The 18,013-nt window shown below is 40.9% G+C and overlaps 4 protein-coding genes across 4 annotated transcripts in view; 3 read left to right on the top strand and 1 right to left on the bottom strand.

Annotated features, from left to right (window-relative positions):
* Window positions 1-18,013, bottom strand: part of clns1a (chloride channel, nucleotide-sensitive, 1A) — a gene marked incomplete at both ends in the record, with an annotated part of 192,086 nt that overhangs the window by 89,412 nt on the left and 84,661 nt on the right. The gene's annotated exons all lie outside the window — the stretch shown is intronic.
* On the top strand, window positions 1,058-3,222 carry aamdc (adipogenesis associated, Mth938 domain containing). The gene is made up of 3 exons (XM_084063786.1): window positions 1,058-1,244; window positions 1,648-1,743; window positions 1,993-3,222. Exons 1-3 carry the CDS (start codon window positions 1,110-1,112, stop codon window positions 2,131-2,133), a joined length of 372 nt encoding a protein of 123 aa, XP_083919912.1. The 5' UTR covers window positions 1,058-1,109; the 3' UTR covers window positions 2,134-3,222.
* On the top strand, window positions 3,907-11,689 carry rps3 (ribosomal protein S3). The gene is made up of 7 exons (XM_084063783.1): window positions 3,907-3,965; window positions 5,365-5,495; window positions 6,106-6,199; window positions 7,445-7,539; window positions 8,993-9,180; window positions 10,371-10,571; window positions 11,616-11,689. The coding sequence occupies exons 1-6, from the start codon at window positions 3,936-3,938 to the stop codon at window positions 10,565-10,567; spliced, it is 735 nt and encodes a 244-aa protein (XP_083919909.1). The 5' UTR covers window positions 3,907-3,935; the 3' UTR covers window positions 10,568-10,571; window positions 11,616-11,689.
* Window positions 13,129-17,581, top strand: kctd14 (potassium channel tetramerization domain containing 14). Its single transcript, XM_084063784.1, has 4 exons — window positions 13,129-13,263; window positions 15,134-15,358; window positions 15,675-15,809; window positions 16,380-17,581. The coding sequence occupies exons 1-4, from the start codon at window positions 13,210-13,212 to the stop codon at window positions 16,689-16,691; spliced, it is 726 nt and encodes a 241-aa protein (XP_083919910.1). The 5' UTR covers window positions 13,129-13,209; the 3' UTR covers window positions 16,692-17,581.

The following is an 18,013-nucleotide window of genomic DNA, read 5'->3' as shown; positions in this document are numbered from 1 at the left end:
ATAAGTACATTTACTCAAGTACAATTTTGAGGTATTTTAACTTTACTTGGGTATTTCATTACTTTTACTCGACTACATCTCAGAAGCAAATATACGTTTATTCCACTACAATTATTTGAACATTTTTTTTACTACTAGCTACTTTGTAGATTATTACAAAACATACATTACTCACTTCAACCCTATATACATTACGGCCATTTGAAAAATAGCCGATGTATTGTAGATCTGCTATTTAAATTTTTCTTTTATACTTTTCAAAAGTTGTGAAATGGGACATTCTGCATAATGAGTAACTGTCTACTTACTTTATACTTTTGGTGCTTTAAGTAGGGCTACAATCTACATATTATACCAATACTTTTGTACTTTTAGTCAGGTACATTTTGAATTCTGGACCCTTACTTGTAACAGAGTATTTCTACTTTGTAGTAGTGATACTTTTACTTACATAAAAAAAAATTGAGTATCTTTTCCATCACTGGGGTTTTGTCAGCCTTATGGTATTGCGTTGCTACTGTTGCTCAGAACGAGGCTACACAGTTCAACCTATTCCCTACAACATTGGTTCTCAAAGTGGGATCCGGGGACCCCCAGGGGTACTTGAGGGGATACCAGGGGTTCCCCAGTTAAATGATTTATAGGAACCAAATGGACCCTTATGGGTCTGTAACTCTGAGAGTGTACAAATGGAACCAAATGGACCCTTGTGGGTCTGTAACTCTCAGAGTTAAATTAACATAGATTTTACAGTATGAATTGGGGTCCTAGAGATAGAAATGACATTAAATGGGGGTCTGTAGCCTAATGCACGTCAAACTGGGGGGGTCCTTAAATTACAATGATTGAGAATCACTGCTAGAGCCGTACCAATCTGGGAACCCATCGCCAAATGAAAAGGAAAAACAGCGCCGAATCTGTTCTTTAGAGATTAGAGCCGTACAAATCTTCTCTTATGGGGGGGTCCCTGGCTTATCTTTTCAAATGGGGGTCCGCGGGCAGCGGGCTATTAAGTGTCAATTTGGGGGTCCTTGACATGAAAAAGTTTGAGAACCACTGCCCTACAACTCCATTCGTCGTATCTGTGCAGCAGGTGGTGCAATTGGACCATGTCCTCTTCACCTGAGATCTTGTCCCTGTCCTGGGGCCAGATGAAGGTGAAGGGATGCTCCTCCACCTACAAGGACTGTAAGCTGTGGCCTGGAGGCAGCCGTGCATGGGACTGGAGAGAGACTGGAACTCAGGTGAGTCAGATGTAGCCTCGCGTAGCCAGACTGAGGGCAATTTTTTTTTTTGCACTGGCATATTCGTCTGGTCCCAGGCTAAGTCAGATGGCACAGCAAGAGGATGGTTACACGGATTCCCAATTAGAAATTGATAATTTGCTGTGTATGTTCACAAGAAATGTGCCTTCTGAAATTCTAGTCTCTAATTTCTAAATTATTTTTCAAAACGTTTTCCCATTAGTTTGACTTTGTAAGGCTACATTTGTAAATAAAGGATGGATGTCATTATAGGCAGAAATCTTCAAAAATAGCGTGAACAGCTACTCTATTGTTGTTGCACGACATTGTGATACGACAAGTGTAAAATAGGGCATAAGTGGTTTATCAAATGAATAATAATTGTTTTATCCCACACTCCCAGCATACCCCAGGTGTGCAGCCAACTGATGTGGAGGAAGTTCTACAGAAAGGAATAGACACACTGGTCATTGGCAGAGGAATGAATGAGGTGCTTCAGGTAATGGAATGAACACAGTGTAAACTCTTCACTCTTGAGTTTTTGCCCCATATTTTCAGACATTTCATTTTTGATTAACTGTAGACTGCCCTTCAATGCTGAATCATATTCTTCTGTGGTTACTGGCTGCTGTGATGACCTAATTTCTCTTGTGCATCATTGAGGTCTTATGTTAATATTGATGTTGGTATTGCTTTACCTCAGACCCTGTTTCATTCAAATAAAATTGTCTGTCTTCTTATCTTCCAGGTCCCCTCCTTCACGCTGGACTTTGTTAGACAGAAAGGTGTGGAGGTCAGGGTCCTGCAGACTGAGAAGGCTGTGGCTGAATACAATGACCTTGTCGGCCAGGGAGTCAAGGTGGGCGGGGTCTTCCACTCCACCTGCTGATGATGTCATCATTCTTATGCCTACCATACCTCAGAACCAGTGAGAGAAGACTGGTCTGGAACAGTGGCTCTTCGCAATGAAATGATTTTGTGGGACCAGAATTATTTAACACCATGTTAAATAATTCTGCTCCCACAAAATCATTTCATTTTTTAAATTTTCAGAAGACAGGATCTCTGTCAGTCATAATCAGTGGCTCCTTGTTGCTCACATTGCAGGGTTGATATTTACCTGGCACCAATATGTGGCTCTGATTACACATACAATGTTTATTACATTACAACTGCACATGTCTTGCGTTTATTTTCACTTAACTGCATAACAAAATAAAACCCCATAGCCTTTTTATGGTCAAGTAGCTGTGTAATAAAAGGTGATGCCCACTACCAAAAGACATGCATGACTATTCAATTCATTCAAATGAACCTCCAGGCATCACCATTAATGAGTTGGAGAGTCAGTTGTCTCAGACATGTTTAAAGATACAGGTCAAATAAGGAAGACTTGAGTGCAGTTTGGAGATGAAGCAACTTTGGCCAATCTAGTCTCCAAGCCAGACTGTGCAGAGGGCAGATGCAATAAAATGTGATATTTCCATTGAGTATGTATTTGTAGTCCTACATTATCACACTCTTTATGCATGATATTATCCTGACCAAGTGCTCCCCCAAGCTTTCTGAAAGGAGAAACTTGCCATGCGATGCAACGTCCTTGGTTTGCATCAGTGCTCACACTAAAGACATCTGCTCCAGCTCCACTATGGGGGAGCCACTAAAAAATAAGAATGTGGATTTCATTTTCACACAATTTTCAAATGCTCCCACCATACATCTATGCAGAATTTTAAGATTGCAGCATAGTTGTCAGGCTGGAGAGAATAGTTAAATCTATGATTATAAAAATCATGTGGACTGTTTTCCACGCATGACATAATTATCATGCATATTCTTTTTCTTGTTTTAAGAGGGTACATATCTGTTCTGTACTCACCATCAGAGATGCGTGAATGTCTGAGAATACGTTTACAGTGTTATAGTAAAAACTTTGACATACAAAAAACTGTCATACAAATAAAGTCTGTGAACTGCACTGGGAATGCAAACTGGTTGATTTTCTACTACAGCATAATGTGTCCTGTTATAGCGGTGCTGTCTGTATGTTATCTTGGCCTTTTGAAGGCACATGGGGTGCATACTACCCAAGAGAAAAAAGCATAAAATTTGACCTACCAACTTGTCAAAGATGGTTAATTGGCCAAATTGGTCAAAGGTGATGCCTTGGGTGAGAGTGTGTTGGGAAATAATCCCTGAGAAGGAAACCTACAATACCACAACCTGTAAGGAAATGGGAATGAAAGAGCTGCAGCCATAAAGGGGTACTTTATGTCTCCAATGTAAAGTGAGTAAAAAAAAAGAAGAAAGAGAAAAATACAATACAAAACTGGACTATATTCAGGTCAGGAGGACATCAAAACGTGAACCTACCATTGCACTATGTTTATATTCTGTAGGCTAACTAAGTGATGACTGCGCTTATGGTAATGGTTTTACACTACTGATTTGATATTATATATTGTTCTGTCGTTTCTCACTTGCAATACCGTTTTATTGCTGGAACAATCTTATTAAAACTAAGTTTTCAATCGTGTACCGACACCGGATCGTACGTAGTTCTGTAACATTTGCATAAACTACAAATACCAGCATCACAGCGAGCCCGGAGTTCAGCGGAAGTAGCACACGTTAGTATAAATACATTTCCGGATCCCCGCACTTCCTTTCCTGTCTACGGCCTATTGGAAGATGGCGGTTCAAATCTCCAAGAAGAGGAAGGTTAGCACCTTTTTATCATCAATTAACGCTCACAAACACCCCGTTTCCATAAAATGTCATAATCTCACGTTAGATACAAGTGCCCTGTGTTCAATTCACTGTCGGATGATCGTATCCGTCACTCTTCCACTTAGGATTGTGTCAGATGCTACACACTGATAAAAACATGGCTCTGTGTCGCTGTCTGTCTGCCGGGGCCTCAGTAAACTACATACTGACCTGCTGCTGGTCACACAAACCCCGCATTACCATGGACATAGCTCCGCTGAGTTGTTTTGGTTGTACCGGTGTCGTCTGGTCTCAAATCCATTGATTGGGGCTGTTGTGGAACCGCTTTTTGACATCAGTGTCATGTATCTAGCGAGAGAGCTAACTGCTAATGCAGGTTAGCTATCCCCAAGCTGAGAGGAGTTCATGCTAATTATCATTGCTGATACTGTTGCGTTAAGTTCTTTACATTATGTATTCGCATTATGGCAGTGCTTCCATTATAGCCTAGTTGTGCTATTTGTCTATCTTTGTTAAGTTGGTTGGACTGATTATACAGCCAGTTGGCTTACAACACATACGGTATCATTATACACACTGGGATGACACTATCCCTTAAATCAGTGGTCTTCAACGTTTCAGACCAAGGACCCCTTAGGTGAGAAAGAGATGAAGCAGGGACCCGACTACATTGTTTACAATTGTGTTACAGATAAAACTTTTTCATAGATAGCTTCATTGACTATCAGTGTTGTGTAAATGCAGGTTTTCTGTTAATTTCAGACATTTAACCACACAAACCTTCAATACTTAGTACTTGATTTGCTTCTTCCCCCCTTACACGAAACCTCTTATAGCCAATCTACAAGCTTGTGAGCTTGTAGATCTGCTATTTTCGGCTAATGTTCCCCTCAGAATAGGGATGCTAGGCTTCATGGGGTTAATATAGAAAAACATCCTATCACACAAATAGTTGGCGGACCCCCTATTGTAGCTCTGAGAACCCCCTAGAGGTCCTGGATCCCCTGTTGAAGACCCCTGCCTTAAATCGCCTGGCATTTCTAGCAGTTAAGCTAAAGTGAGCATCTGTGTAGAAAAGTGTGTGAAAGTGGTTATGTTGAACCTCATGTCAACAGTTTCCTAGAATGACTAGTTGGTTAACTCTACAGTACTGAAGTAACTAGTTGAACATTTCTCAGATAAATCACAAGTAATTCATATTATGTTGACTGTTCTCCAGAAGAATATTTTACATCCATGATTTGGATTTAAATTTGGTCTGTATCATCTCACCCAGTGCTCTCAATGTAAACTTTACAGTTTGATATTTAGCTCCGGGGGGACAACTTCTACAGTGATGAAGGGTGCCTAAGCTATTATATTGATGCGTGTTCTTTTCCCCCCAACATAGTTCGTCTCAGACGGTATCTTCAAGGCCGAGCTGAACGAGTTCTTGACTCGTGAGCTTGCTGAGGATGGCTACTCCGGTGTGGAGGTGCGGGTGACCCCAACCAGGACTGAGATCATCATTCTGGCTACAAGGTTGGCACTACCACTTTGTTTAATTGTTGTTGTCTCTCAAGCATAGCATAACGGCATAATATCGTCTGTCGGGTGGAAACCTAGTATGTCAAAAACTGTTACTTTTCAGGACTCAAATAAAAAAATGGCAAAAGCAGCAGATCTACAAGCTCAAAACGCGTCTCTTTGCGCCGCGTTACGAGCTTGTGGTGCTTTTGTTTGACGCTGACTATCATGCCCCACAAACATGCACATGATGCCTTGTAGCTTATGGATTAGAAGAACTCTTGTCGTAAATTCAGATGGACATGGTCATTATTAAAAATTAACATATATCGCTATATGTATCTTATCGTGTATAGGTATCGTGAGGTTGTAGGCAATACGACAGCCGTACCACCTTCTCCCTTCAATGATGATACGATGACGAGTCGGAACAGGACACAGTCTGGTTCTGGGGGTCTCTGGGTCAAGGTCACGTTCTGTGGTCCTGGTTCAGTTCCTCAGAGCAGGGTGTCTTTTCGTTTGAAGACATTGAGGCATTTGTCTGAGAAGGGTTAAGGAACAAATGACACTCATCCTTTGCTTGGATGTCATTTTACTAATTTATATAATGGTTTTATCTCTCCAGGACCCAGAACGTGCTGGGAGAGAAGGGTCGTCGCATCAGAGAGTTGACTGCTGTCGTCCAGAAGAGGTTTGGCTTCCCTGAGGGCAGCGTGGAGGTGAGAATGCCCTGATGGATGACTGGCAGAAAAAAGTCAAAGCAGTTCAGTCTTTTAATACTCAGTTTGGTAATTTTTTACATTTTTGGATTTTTTTTCTGCGTCTTATTAGCCATTCTGTCCTGAAGGAAGGATGGTTTAAGTTGCTTAAACACTGCATGATTTTGGCCGTCTTATACGATCATTACATCCCATACTGTGCGAGGTGGGGAAAAAAGTTACATTAACAGTTATCCGTCAGGCTGTTGCGAATTGAGTCAACCAAATTGTGCGACAAAATCAGTGTCAATCAACGTATGGAGGGACAATGTTTTACATCTAAAATCTAGACCCGCTGCGGGCTGCGGACTAGGCAGAAGAGTTGACATTATCTGCAGCCATTTTTCCATATCCGTAAACTACAGTAGCATAGTCATTGATTGCCTGTGCTTTTAACGCATGACAACTGTACATTTGGAGAGATGGAGTGTAGGGATGATGCATGAGTAGTTCAAATGTGTGCGTTAGGTGCAATGCTTACATGGTGAGGGCTAATCAAAGCCACCTTGTCCCTTCAGTGATGATACGATGACGAGTCGGAACAGGACACTGTCTGATTCTGGGGGTCTCTGCTCAGGGTCATGTTTTGTGGTTCTGTGTCAGTTCCTCAGAGCAGCGTGTTCTTTTAGTTTGAAGACATTGAGGCATTTGTCTGAGAAGGGTGGTACATCATGAATGCACTATATTCTGTTATACATATTGAGGTCTTTTGGTGGATAATCTCACCCCAATTAAGTCCTAACAACATGCTAATAACATTTCTCTAGACTATAGTTGAACAAGGCAATAGCTAATGGCTAAACATCGGCTTCCCTTTCCAATATTTAGTTGAATCGATCAATGGTAATGGTAAGTATGTGTACAGTTTGTGAGCAATGCCGCACAAATCACAATACGGTTTTAAGTGATGAAATCGTACTATATAGTCTGGCTGCTTGTGTGCATGCTTTAGTGTGGTAACAGCCTATGCCACATTTGGCCAAATGGAAATGTTTAAATGCATCTTTAACTGAAAATAAATCACTCGCAATGAGTTTAATGTTCAATTGACTGGGCATTGCCTGGTTCAGAAGTGTACGTGGCAGCATGGTCTGTGATTGGTCTACTTTTGAGGGGACAGTTCTACAGTAGGTGGTTGACATTTGGCCATGCAGTAGAAACTACAGAGTATTGTATTTGAATTTCCTTCTGCTCTTCCTCTCACAGCTCTATGCCGAGAAAGTTGCTACCCGTGGACTGTGTGCCATTGCTCAGGCTGAGTCTCTGCGTTACAAGCTGCTGGGTGGTCTGGCCGTGCGTAGGTAAATATATTCACTCATGATTTGTACCTTGTTTTCCAGATGTTTCCTTAAAAACAAAATTAAACTACCATGCATTTGAAATGAAGTATCTCTATTTTTCAAGTCTGCCAGCCTTTACTTATTTCCCGTAAAGCAGTGGTTCTAAAACATTTTCATGTCAAGGATTCCCAAACTAAGTATTTGGCTGCGTACACCCATGTGAACGAATTTGGTGCCAGGGACCCCTCAACATTTTTCAAAAATACAAAAGTTATTTTCAAATAGCTAAGAAATAAAATAGTGCTTACGTGTTCCTAATTTTACTGGGTAACCCCTGGAACCTCCTCAAGGACCTGAAAACCAGTCCTGTAAAGGCTTCCATCTGCTCATCTCCCCACCCCAAAAAACAGATGTCACTGCTTAACTATACGACTTTCTCTTTGTCTGTGAAAGTATTACTAAAGTTAGACTCAAAAGCTCTGAAATTGGCCATTAGAGAAGAAATAAAGGGGGGGGGGTGATAAGTTTGTCCAGCATGAAGAACATGGCCATCTGTATGTCTACCTTGTCATATTACTCCATGGGATGCTAGACCAGCTGCAGTCTTAAACCACTGCTGACTCGTGGGGTTCCCACTGTGTAGGTGTTTGTTTACTAGCACATACTGCACTTAAATCCTCAGCATTACTAGACTGCAGATAAGGTTTTATAGAATGGCTCCTCAAAGCCACCTTCTCCCTTCAGTGATGATACGATGACGAGTCGGAACAGGACACAGTCTGGTTCTGGGGGTCTCTGGGTCAGGGTCACGTTCTGTGGTCCTGGTTCAGTTCCTCAGAGCAGCGTGTCCTTTTCGTTTGAAGACATTGAGGCATTTGTCTGAGAAGGGTTAAGGAAGTTCAGATACATTGAAACGCTCTTATACTTGTTTAACCCATTAAGGCCTGAGGTTTCGATTCTACAAAATGTCTTGTAATCCTACGTTTTTTGAAAAAACGTATGTTTTTATATCAGTCGTTCTCAAACGTTTTATGTATTTGGCCGCCGACCCCCATCTCAAAATATTTAGTTCCAGGAACCCCCAGAAGCAAAGATTTGAGTTAAAACTTATAACTTATATTATATTTAAATATATTCATTTGCACACATTTTCTCGATTTTTCAAAAATAGCAGATCTACAAGCTCATGACACGGCACCGCGCTATGAGCTTGTATATCTGCTATTTTTGAATAGCCAAAGTGTAAAATAATGCTTTTTAGCTCAAATCAAAAAACGTGACACAGATGAATTCCAGATCTTAATGGGTTAAACTTGGTACCCCCTCAAAGACCCTTGGGGGTCCCTGGACCCCACCTTGAAAACCAGTGCTGTAAAGGCTTCTATCTGCTAATCTCCTCACCCCAAATTGCTCTGGTTTTCCGTTCTACCCCCCCCTCGCCTTCTCTTATTCATCATCTTCTCCCACTCTGCAGGGCATGCTATGGTGTTCTGAGGTTCATCATGGAGAGTGGAGCCAAGGGCTGTGAGGTGGTGGTGTCTGGTAAGCTGAGGGGCCAGAGGGCCAAGTCCATGAAGTTTGTGGATGGCCTGATGATCCACAGTGGAGACCCCGTCAACTACTACGTCGACACAGCTGTCCGTCACGTCCTGCTCAGACAGGGTCGGTACAAACCGGATTTTATAACTTTATTTTTCCCCCTTTCACCTACAATTTGATAGAAGTTGGTGTCAAAGCCATGGTATTTGTCAGACCTAAGAAAGATAAGAGGGTCACAGTAGTGAATGCTGTCGGGTGATGTTAGGTGTGTGTGGTTACTGATCCTCAATATGGATGCATGCTTTTAAAGTTTTGTGAAACAAGGGTCTGGAACCTTTTTTTTGGATTAAATCCCCCACTCACGTGCTTTAGGTTACGTTCTGTGAGAAGGTTGGAGCATTAAATAATTTTGCCTCCCCAAAAAACAGATGCCACTGCTTATGACTTTTTGTCTATGAATGCATTAGTAAAATTAGACTCGGACGCTCTGAGATTGGGCATAAAAAAGGTGTGGGGGGGTGATACGTTTGTCCTGCATGAAGAACGTGGACACTAGACCACTACAGTTTTAATGGGCCCTACTAACTGTGTGTGTGTGTGGGGCTTTCCCCTGTGTAGGTGTTTGTATACTAGCATATACTGCACTTCCACCGTCAGAATTACTAGACTGCAGGCAAGATTTTATAGAATGCCTCCTAAAGCCACCTTCTCCCTTCAATGATGATACGATGACGAGTCGGAACAGGACACAGTCTGGTTCTGGGGGTCTCTGGGTCAGGGTCACGTTCTGTGGTCCTGGTTCAGTTCCTCAGAGCAGCGTGTCCTTTTCGTTTGAAGACATTGAGGCATTTGTCTGAGAAGGGCTAAGGAATTGCAGATGCAGTGAAATAATGTACTTTATTTCAAGAAAGGAAACTAGAACTTGAAACTACAAAGCGAGTTCAACCAGCTGATAATGAATAAAAACATTCACATTGTTATAAAATGGTATTATGTGACATTTTATTATTCTATACAAACATACATTTAGTCTTTACGGTCAAGCCTAAAATTATCCGTCATTATAAAAAAGTCTGGATTGTCTTGGAGGACCTCTTGTGGAGGAAGTGAACACAGTCCTGCAATATTAATTATACGCCCTTGAGCAAAGCACTCATCCTCCACTTTTCTCCCTTCTAGCATTCTGTGACTAATGGTCTGTTTTGAGACACTCCCAGATGTGAATGTGATAACAGACCTGTCTATTCCTCTGGGCAGTGTCTCAACTTAATGTCTCTAGAAAAGTTTGTAAAACGTGCATCCCTGTTCTTCAGGTGTGCTCGGCATCAAGGTGAAGATCATGCTCCCATGGGACCCCAGCGGCAAGATGGGTCCCAAGAAGCCCCTGCCCGACCATGTCAGCATTGTCGAGCCCAAGGAGGAGACTCTGCCCACCACACCCATTTCTGAGCAGAAGGGGGTCAAGCCTGACGCACCCGTCATGCCCCCGACACCTGTACCCACTGCATAAAAGGGTAAGAGATGGTAGAGCACTGAGATCAAGTAGAACGCAACATTTTTAACCACTTTCAACCGCGTGTCCCTATTTTTGGACATGGTGAAAATGTTCCAAATCTTTCAAAAATGGTCTGTTTGCGCTATTTGTCTGACAAAATATATAGGGCTTTTTAGTTAAGTGTCTTTTAAAGTGTAAAAAAAAAAACATATTTGAACTTGGACCCCCCACCCTGACAAGCACTTCAAAATGAAAATAGCCGACCTACAAGCTCACAATGCCTCGCACTGCGAGGCATTGTGAGCTTGTAGGTCGGCTATTTTCACAATGTTTGCCTCTTTCTTATGTAATGGTTGACAAATTGGTATTGAAAAGGTCTTAAAAGTCCTTAAATTGTCACTTAAGAAATGTGCAGATACCCTGTATACACTTATTACTGTGTTTTGTTTACTGTTAAGTGAGAAAACAATGTTGCACATTAAGCTAATCAACTGGGGACCCCAAAATAATTTGGGGACCACTGCGCTAGGGCAGAAGTCCCAAATTCAATCCTCCACTGTAGCCCATGGGTCATGTCAAAGTATGTTGGATGTGTTAACTTTATAACAGGATGAATGGAGATACTCAAATCATGTAAAGTCCTGTTTGCCATTTGAGGCTGTAAAATGAGTAGCATTGCATTTGTAGTGGACAAGGTCCACAGTTGAAACAAACCTGTTTACTCAAAGGGTGAAGCAGTTTATTTAGTCCATTCTCCTCCCTTCAGTGATGATACGATGACGAGTCGGAACGGGATGCAGTCGGGCTCTGGGGGTCTCTGGATCAGGGTCACGTTCTGTGGTTCTGGTTCAGTTCCTCAGAGCCGTGTGTCTTTCTCAGTTGAAGACATTGAGGCATTTGTCTGAGAAGGGTAGCAATATCAACAGTTTGTGAAGCTGAAGAATGTTAACTGGCCTCAGTATGTTACTGCTGACATTTGGGAACAAAAAAACTTTATTTTTTTTATTGCTGAGTTGATTATTTAAGTGAACTAATTTGTGATCATTTTTTCTTTCTGTTGCAGGTGCTCTCCATTCCCCCAGATGGAAGCAAGACCCTGTTTTTTTTGTGTACAAAAATAAAAAATCTGGAATATAACCCTGTTGTCTTGATTATTTTGTACCATAACACTGATCTGTTAAGTACATTCATATTCAGCTACTTTGCCTGAGCACTTTGGTGCCTTGTCTCTCCCAGTTAAGGTTCTATTTGAAGATGATAAGTTTGTGTACAATTAACTACGATTACTGTAGTAAATGTATTTTCATTCTGTATTTAGAATAACTTTGCCGTTAGTAGGCAAAATGTGTCCCCATTATGGTAAATGTGTTAGTCTAAAGATGAGTTACTGGGGTGAGTCAACATGGCAACTAAATGAGATGACATTTAAGACTGGTCAGATGTCGCAAGTTATTATACCTGTGATGTCACCAAGTCTGGATATTTGTTAATTTGTTCAAATATTTTGTCACCATAGTGGTTGACTTGTTATGTGATTTTTTTTTTTCATCAGGCATCACTAAGGAAAATATTTTTTTTGAACCCTGGCCTAGGTGATAATCTGATAATCTTCTGAACTGCTCGATATATTACGTTCTGGGATTTATTTCAATTAAAGTAAAGACTATTAATGCACCAATATTAATGTACAGAGCTCTGTTTAACCCCTCATTTACATTTATCGACTGAAGCTATTTAAGAATCTGTGTTTCGTCCCACACATTGATAAGCTATTGACTTGATAAGAACACATTCCATATGTAGTTATTGATAATGTATCTGACTTGAGAACAAATTCCAGAGTTATTGTTAATGTATCTGACTTGATGAGAACAAATTCCATATGGAGTTATTGATGTATTTGAGTTGGAACACATTCCATATGGAGTGATTGATGATGTATTTGACTTGAGAACATTCCATATGGAGTTATTGATAATGCATTGACTTGATATGAACAAATTCCATATGGAGTTATTGATAATGTATCTGATTTGATAAACACATTCCAGAGTTATTGATAATGTATCGGACTTGATGAGAACAAATTCCATATGGAGTTATTGATGTATTTGACTTGAACACATTCCATATGGAGTTATTGATAATGTATTTGACTTGAGAACACATTCCATATGGAGTTATTGATAATGTATCGGACTTGATGAGAACAAATTCCATATGGAGTTATTGATGTATTTGACTTGAACACATTCCATATGTTGATAATGTATTTGACTTGAGAACACATTCCATATGGAGTTATTGATAATGCATTGACTTGATATGAACAAATTCCATATGGAGTTATTGATGATGTATCTGATTTGATAAACAAATTCCTTATGGAGTTATTATTGATAATGTATCAGACTTTATGAGAACAAATTCCATCTAGAGTTTGAGTCATATTGACAATTTGAGCTGAGCCATATAGATATTACCCGCGTTCATATTGGCAGATTTATGAATGAGAAAGTAGCCCCTCCCCTCCTGCATGACGACATGACACCTACAGCTGGACGTCCGGGTTATACCACGCCCCCTTCATACCTGACAACTTAAACAATCTGTTCCTGACATTTACATAAACTAAAACTCAACTGATCCAAAACGACATGAGTCTTCCAGACTACAAATCCCCAGGGAAGCAGTCTTCTCCTGCCCCACCGGTAAGAACATGTAGAAAAATATGGTTAAAGATCAAAACTGTCGTGTTGTTTTCTATGTGAACAGGTGCACCTGCGGCACGGCAAGGAAATAAGATATTGATAATGATCCAGATGTAGCCTTGGTTGGAATCAAGACTACCATAGATGTGTGTGATCGAGTGTTGACTTTCGTATCTAAGCAAATCGCAGTGGTGTAAAGTAACTAAGTACATTTACTCAAGTACTGTACTTAAGTATAATTTTGAGGTCTTTTTTTTTTTTTTACTTAACTGGAGTATTTCCAATTTTCAATACTTTTACTAGGCAAATATTGTACTTTTACTCCACTACAATTATTTTTAAAACTTTAGTTACTATTTACTTTGTAGATTTTGATTATTATTACAAAACCACTTCAACCCTATATATTTCAGCCATTTGAAAATAGCCGATCTACAAGCTTGTATAATTGTACTATTGTACAAGATACGGGTACTTATCGCGGACCGGCTCAACTTGTAACTTTATATTTGAAATCTGAACGTTTATGTACATGTGAGAGTTGTAAATGTAAAACAAAATCGAAAACCAGGCACAATCGGTTCCATGACTGTCATGGTATGACAGTCATGTTTCAGGGCTACACAATAAGACAAAATATAGCGTTGTGTTTGAGGTTTCTTAGCTACTATAGGAGAAAAAAAGGGACGTACTCCACAAGTTCTACCGTGTCGTCCGCACTAGGACTTATATTGACAATATTTAGCTCTGGTCCATAGAGTTAAAAGGAGTTCTCCTTCTAACGCTATGGATAGATCCCTACATGAAGTTAAATAACAGTCTGTCTGACTGATGGTCTAGTACAGTTTTGGTGGCACACCAGTGGGCAAGTCAAAATCTCAAGGCACCTGTATTATTACAGATCTACAGTACAAGCTCTGCGTCAAGCTTGTAACTTGCCCTATTTTCTCTGTTTCCCCCCCCCTTTTCTTTTACAATTTCTGTGGTAGCCAGGTGGAAACTGTTCAGAAATCTGCTGGTCTGGCTCTTAAAATGGGTTAAAAATATATATGATTTAGGGGTATAGTATTTGCCTGTATTAAAATCAGTGCGCACAAAGTACTGATGTAGTTAGTAAAAAAAACTTTTACTTGGTTGTCACAAAATCAAGGCACACCTGGACTGGTCTAGGTGTGGGATACCTTGGGACACCCTTGGGGTGTCGGCACACAGGTGTGCCCCCACTGCCTCGGCACAGTGATTGGGAACCACTGGTCTAGTCTACTCCGATATCACATTCCATGTACAATAACAACAATTAAGCCTTTGATCAATACGGGCATTCATATAGCATGGCATACAGTATGGTTACAGCCAAGGTATACTCCCTCAGCCTGGGTGTTGCAGTTTGACCGGGCATGGTTGGCTGGCGCTGAGATATAGTGCAGTAAAGAATGTGCTTTTATCAGGTTGAGTAAACCAATGTGTAGATACTTATACAGACGCCCTTCTGTGGTAGATAGACACTGGGTACACACTTACATAGTTATACGTATTTGGACAGTAGCATGTTTGATTTTATGGATCCAAGAACATTGTTTGTCTGTATTGCTGCATGCAATTATAAGTTGAACTTAAGAGATTTACCTTATCTTATATGGTATATTGTATAGAACAGTCCGGCTTCATTCACAAACTGCACACCGTAACTTACTATCAGGCCAAGTAAAAAAAATGAGACTTGCAGAGTCCGGTCATCAAATTGTGACAAAAACAAAAAAATCATGGGGTGTGTAATTGATAGAAAATATGTAATTTTACTACTACTGCTTTAAACTGCCTTGTTTTTCAACAGTGGGTGGGTCTTAACCTTCTTTTTACTGCTGCTTAGCAATCACCTGTGGTCCAGCTCAACATTGGAGGTCACCTCTTCAGCACGTCTTTGAACACCTTAAGGAAACACCCCGACTCCAGGCTAGCTGAACTGTTCAGTGGACAGCCCAAACTACGCACAGACAAAGAGGGACGGTACTTCATCGACCGGGATGGGACACACTTCGGAGCCATTTTGGAGTTCCTGCGCACAGAGCGCCTTCCCACTGCAAATGTCTTGGAGGTTTGTACATGTCAGTAGCTGCATGAGTCTATATACAGTAGCATTGTTCTTCAACTTCAGCCTTGGAGACCTAGAGTGTTCCTAGTGCATTTTCTACTGCATTACAGTCAAGGAAATGCAGTTTAAGGCCTGAAAGAAAAATGTGCAGGTATTTCAACTAAAGCATTGATTTAACCACCCCTTGCATCCCTTTTCTGGACATGTCATAATGGGTGAACATTTGGTGAAAAAAGCTGATCTACAGAGACGCTAGGGTTAATGTGATTAAGAAATGTTGCAAAAAATGTAATATTTAAATGTCTGTGTTTTTGTTCAGGTTCACAGGGAGGCGGTGCACTATGACATTAAACCCCTGGTGAAACAGTTAGAGGAGACCCCGCAGTTCTTTGGAGAGTCTGTGTCCAGGCAGCAGTTCCTCTCCAGAGTCCCACACTACAAGGAGAACATTGAGGTAGGGTACATTACAAGGGGTTGAACAGTTTAAGGGGGACACTAGGTTGGCCAGAGGTAAAGCTCCTGACCTCCGGTGCATCCAGCTTGGCTGGATGCTCAAACGAATATAATTGGCTGTTTTGGAGTGTCCGAAGCCGGACAGGGAGGGTGATCTCTGTCCCCGCACTAAGTGTGGGGGAAAATTGGGAATTGGCATGACAATATTTGAAAAGGTTGGAAAATAAACTATTTCGACCTATTCCCCAAAAATGAATAGCTGGAAAAACCCGCAAATACACTCAGTCATGTTAGACCCATGCCATACATGTTATTTATAAGCATAGGGTTGAATTCTGGCCGATATTTGATTTGTTTAATACTGAAGGGTCACTGGTTAAGCACCTCCTTTGATTGATTGATTGAATACTTTGTTAGCAGGTTTGTTAACAGTACAGGTAGTACAGTCAAAGGTTATGCTAAAAGGATAACACAAAAAGCCCCAGTTTGCATACCAGTAAGAAGACTCATTGTACCTCCTCCTCCTCAGCCATACCAACCAACTCCTCAACTTTCATTTCAAAACTTCCAGGTGCTGATCCGAATCGCACGGGCGGAGGCCATCGCCGCACGCCGGTCCACCATCCTGATCTGCATGCTGCGGACAGAGGAGGATCTCGGTCTGTACGACAACGCCATCAACAGCCTGGAGGCGGACAAGGAGTCAGTGGTGACCTTCGGCCCTTGGAAGGCCACACCGAGCGTCAAGGACCTCCTGGACTGCATAAAGATGGACATTGAGAGCAAGGGGTACAGAGTCGCCATCCTACCTCACATCATGGACAAGGGCTTTCTGTCCAAGAGCTACGACTACTTCCATAAAGTCATATTCACCTGGTGGTGAAGCCAAAGTTGTGGTCATAACAAAGTTATATTTGACTTGGATACTTTCTTTTCTTTCGTTCTTTTTTTTCTAGTCAATATGGCTTTCTGGGAATTTGATAGTCTTGAGTGCGTCCACCAATTGTTATTCACGCTGCTGTAAATTGTAAATAAGGCGAGATACCTGGTTCAGATCGTTGTAATGGGGGCACTAGTGGTGGGGCGGGCGCTGTCTAATAATAGTAGGATCGGTAGTAGCCTCTCTGATCGGCTTAGTGAGGACCCATCCATATATGGACTGGAGGTGATGTTGAAAAAAGGAATAATAATAAAAAGCTTTAAAGTGACATGGGGAGCCCCATGGCCCTCTAGTCTAGTGCCACTCTTTGGCAAAAATCCACTTCTTTTTCTTCTAATGATGGTACTGTATTTTTATTTCACTTTAAAGTTGGTGTTATTAGCTCTTAGTCTTGTTACAGTTTTGAAAACTGCCCACAACATGTTTACATAGAATACATAGATTTACCAGCATTATTGGGCAATACATTAGTGCAAGCCTAGACAGTGCTGTCAGTGCAGGACAATACATTACATTGAGTATATAGACTTACTTAACTTAAACCATTATGAATACCATAAGCTCATATTTTTCTGTTGGTGATAGCCAAGATGAAAAAGCAGTTGAAGAGACAAAAGGTCAAACTTATAGTACAGTGTTTGGGTAATATTCTGTTATTGAATGTTTATTGAAGGGCTCATAATGGATCATCCTTACTTTTCAAATAATGAACAGCATGGTGTAAGTGGCCTACAAGGTCCATGATTTTAAAATAAGAGCTGTCGTAAACAGAAAAATGTTTTGTATAAAATTATTTTCAAAGCTGTTGTAGACATTAAAGTATTTTGTTTAAAGATTTATATAAATATTTTTGGCAATTCCACACAACTGTGTGTGTGTGTGTGTGTGTGTGTGTGTGTGTGTGTGTGTGTGTGTGTGTGTGTGTGTGTGTGTGTGTGTGTGTGTGTGTGTATGTGTGTGTGTGGGGGTGCAGTAATCTGCATGGTTGGTTAGCTTATTGAAAGGCTACATATGATGTAGAATAAGGATGTTTGCATCACAGCTCAAATAACAAATTATATATTTTTTTTCAGAGCAAAATATTTTATATCTAGTAAGTGTAATACACCATTGAAATGTAATCAAATGTAGACATGTCCGTTCCTCTTTTAGGCTATGTCGTTTCTTTTTTATTTAGTCTAGTGGTTCCCAAACTGGGGTCCAGGGGCCCCCAGGGGTCATTGAAGGAGTTCCAGGGCTAGGGGTCCCCAGCAAAATGAGTTAAT

The sequence above is a fragment of the Gymnoscopelus microlampas genome (assembly GCF_963454915.1).
Source record: "Gymnoscopelus microlampas genome assembly, chromosome: 8".
NCBI classification, from domain to species: Eukaryota; Metazoa; Chordata; class Actinopteri; order Myctophiformes; family Myctophidae; genus Gymnoscopelus; species Gymnoscopelus microlampas.
This window is presented reverse-complemented; position numbering and strand designations above follow the sequence as displayed.

Bases quoted from the DNA above. Each gene is read 5' to 3' on its own strand.
- aamdc (XM_084063786.1), top strand. From the start codon at position 1,110: ATGTCCTCTTCACCTGAGATCTTGTCCCTGTCCTGGGGCCAGATGAAG. The intron at 1,245-1,647 runs GTGAGTCAGATG...CCACACTCCCAG, and splicing joins GGAGAGAGACTGGAACTCAG to CATACCCCAGGTGTGCAGCC. The intron at 1,744-1,992 runs GTAATGGAATGA...CTTATCTTCCAG, and splicing joins GAATGAATGAGGTGCTTCAG to GTCCCCTCCTTCACGCTGGA.
- kctd14 (XM_084063784.1), top strand. From the start codon at position 13,210: ATGAGTCTTCCAGACTACAAATCCCCAGGGAAGCAGTCTTCTCCTGCC. The intron at 13,264-15,133 runs GTAAGAACATGT...ACTGCTGCTTAG, and splicing joins AGTCTTCTCCTGCCCCACCG to CAATCACCTGTGGTCCAGCT. The intron at 15,810-16,379 runs GTAGGGTACATT...CAAAACTTCCAG, and splicing joins ACTACAAGGAGAACATTGAG to GTGCTGATCCGAATCGCACG.
- rps3 (XM_084063783.1), top strand. From the start codon at position 3,936: ATGGCGGTTCAAATCTCCAAGAAGAGGAAG. The intron at 6,200-7,444 runs GTGAGAATGCCC...TTCCTCTCACAG, and splicing joins TCCCTGAGGGCAGCGTGGAG to CTCTATGCCGAGAAAGTTGC. The intron at 9,181-10,370 runs GTCGGTACAAAC...CCTGTTCTTCAG, and splicing joins TCACGTCCTGCTCAGACAGG to GTGTGCTCGGCATCAAGGTG.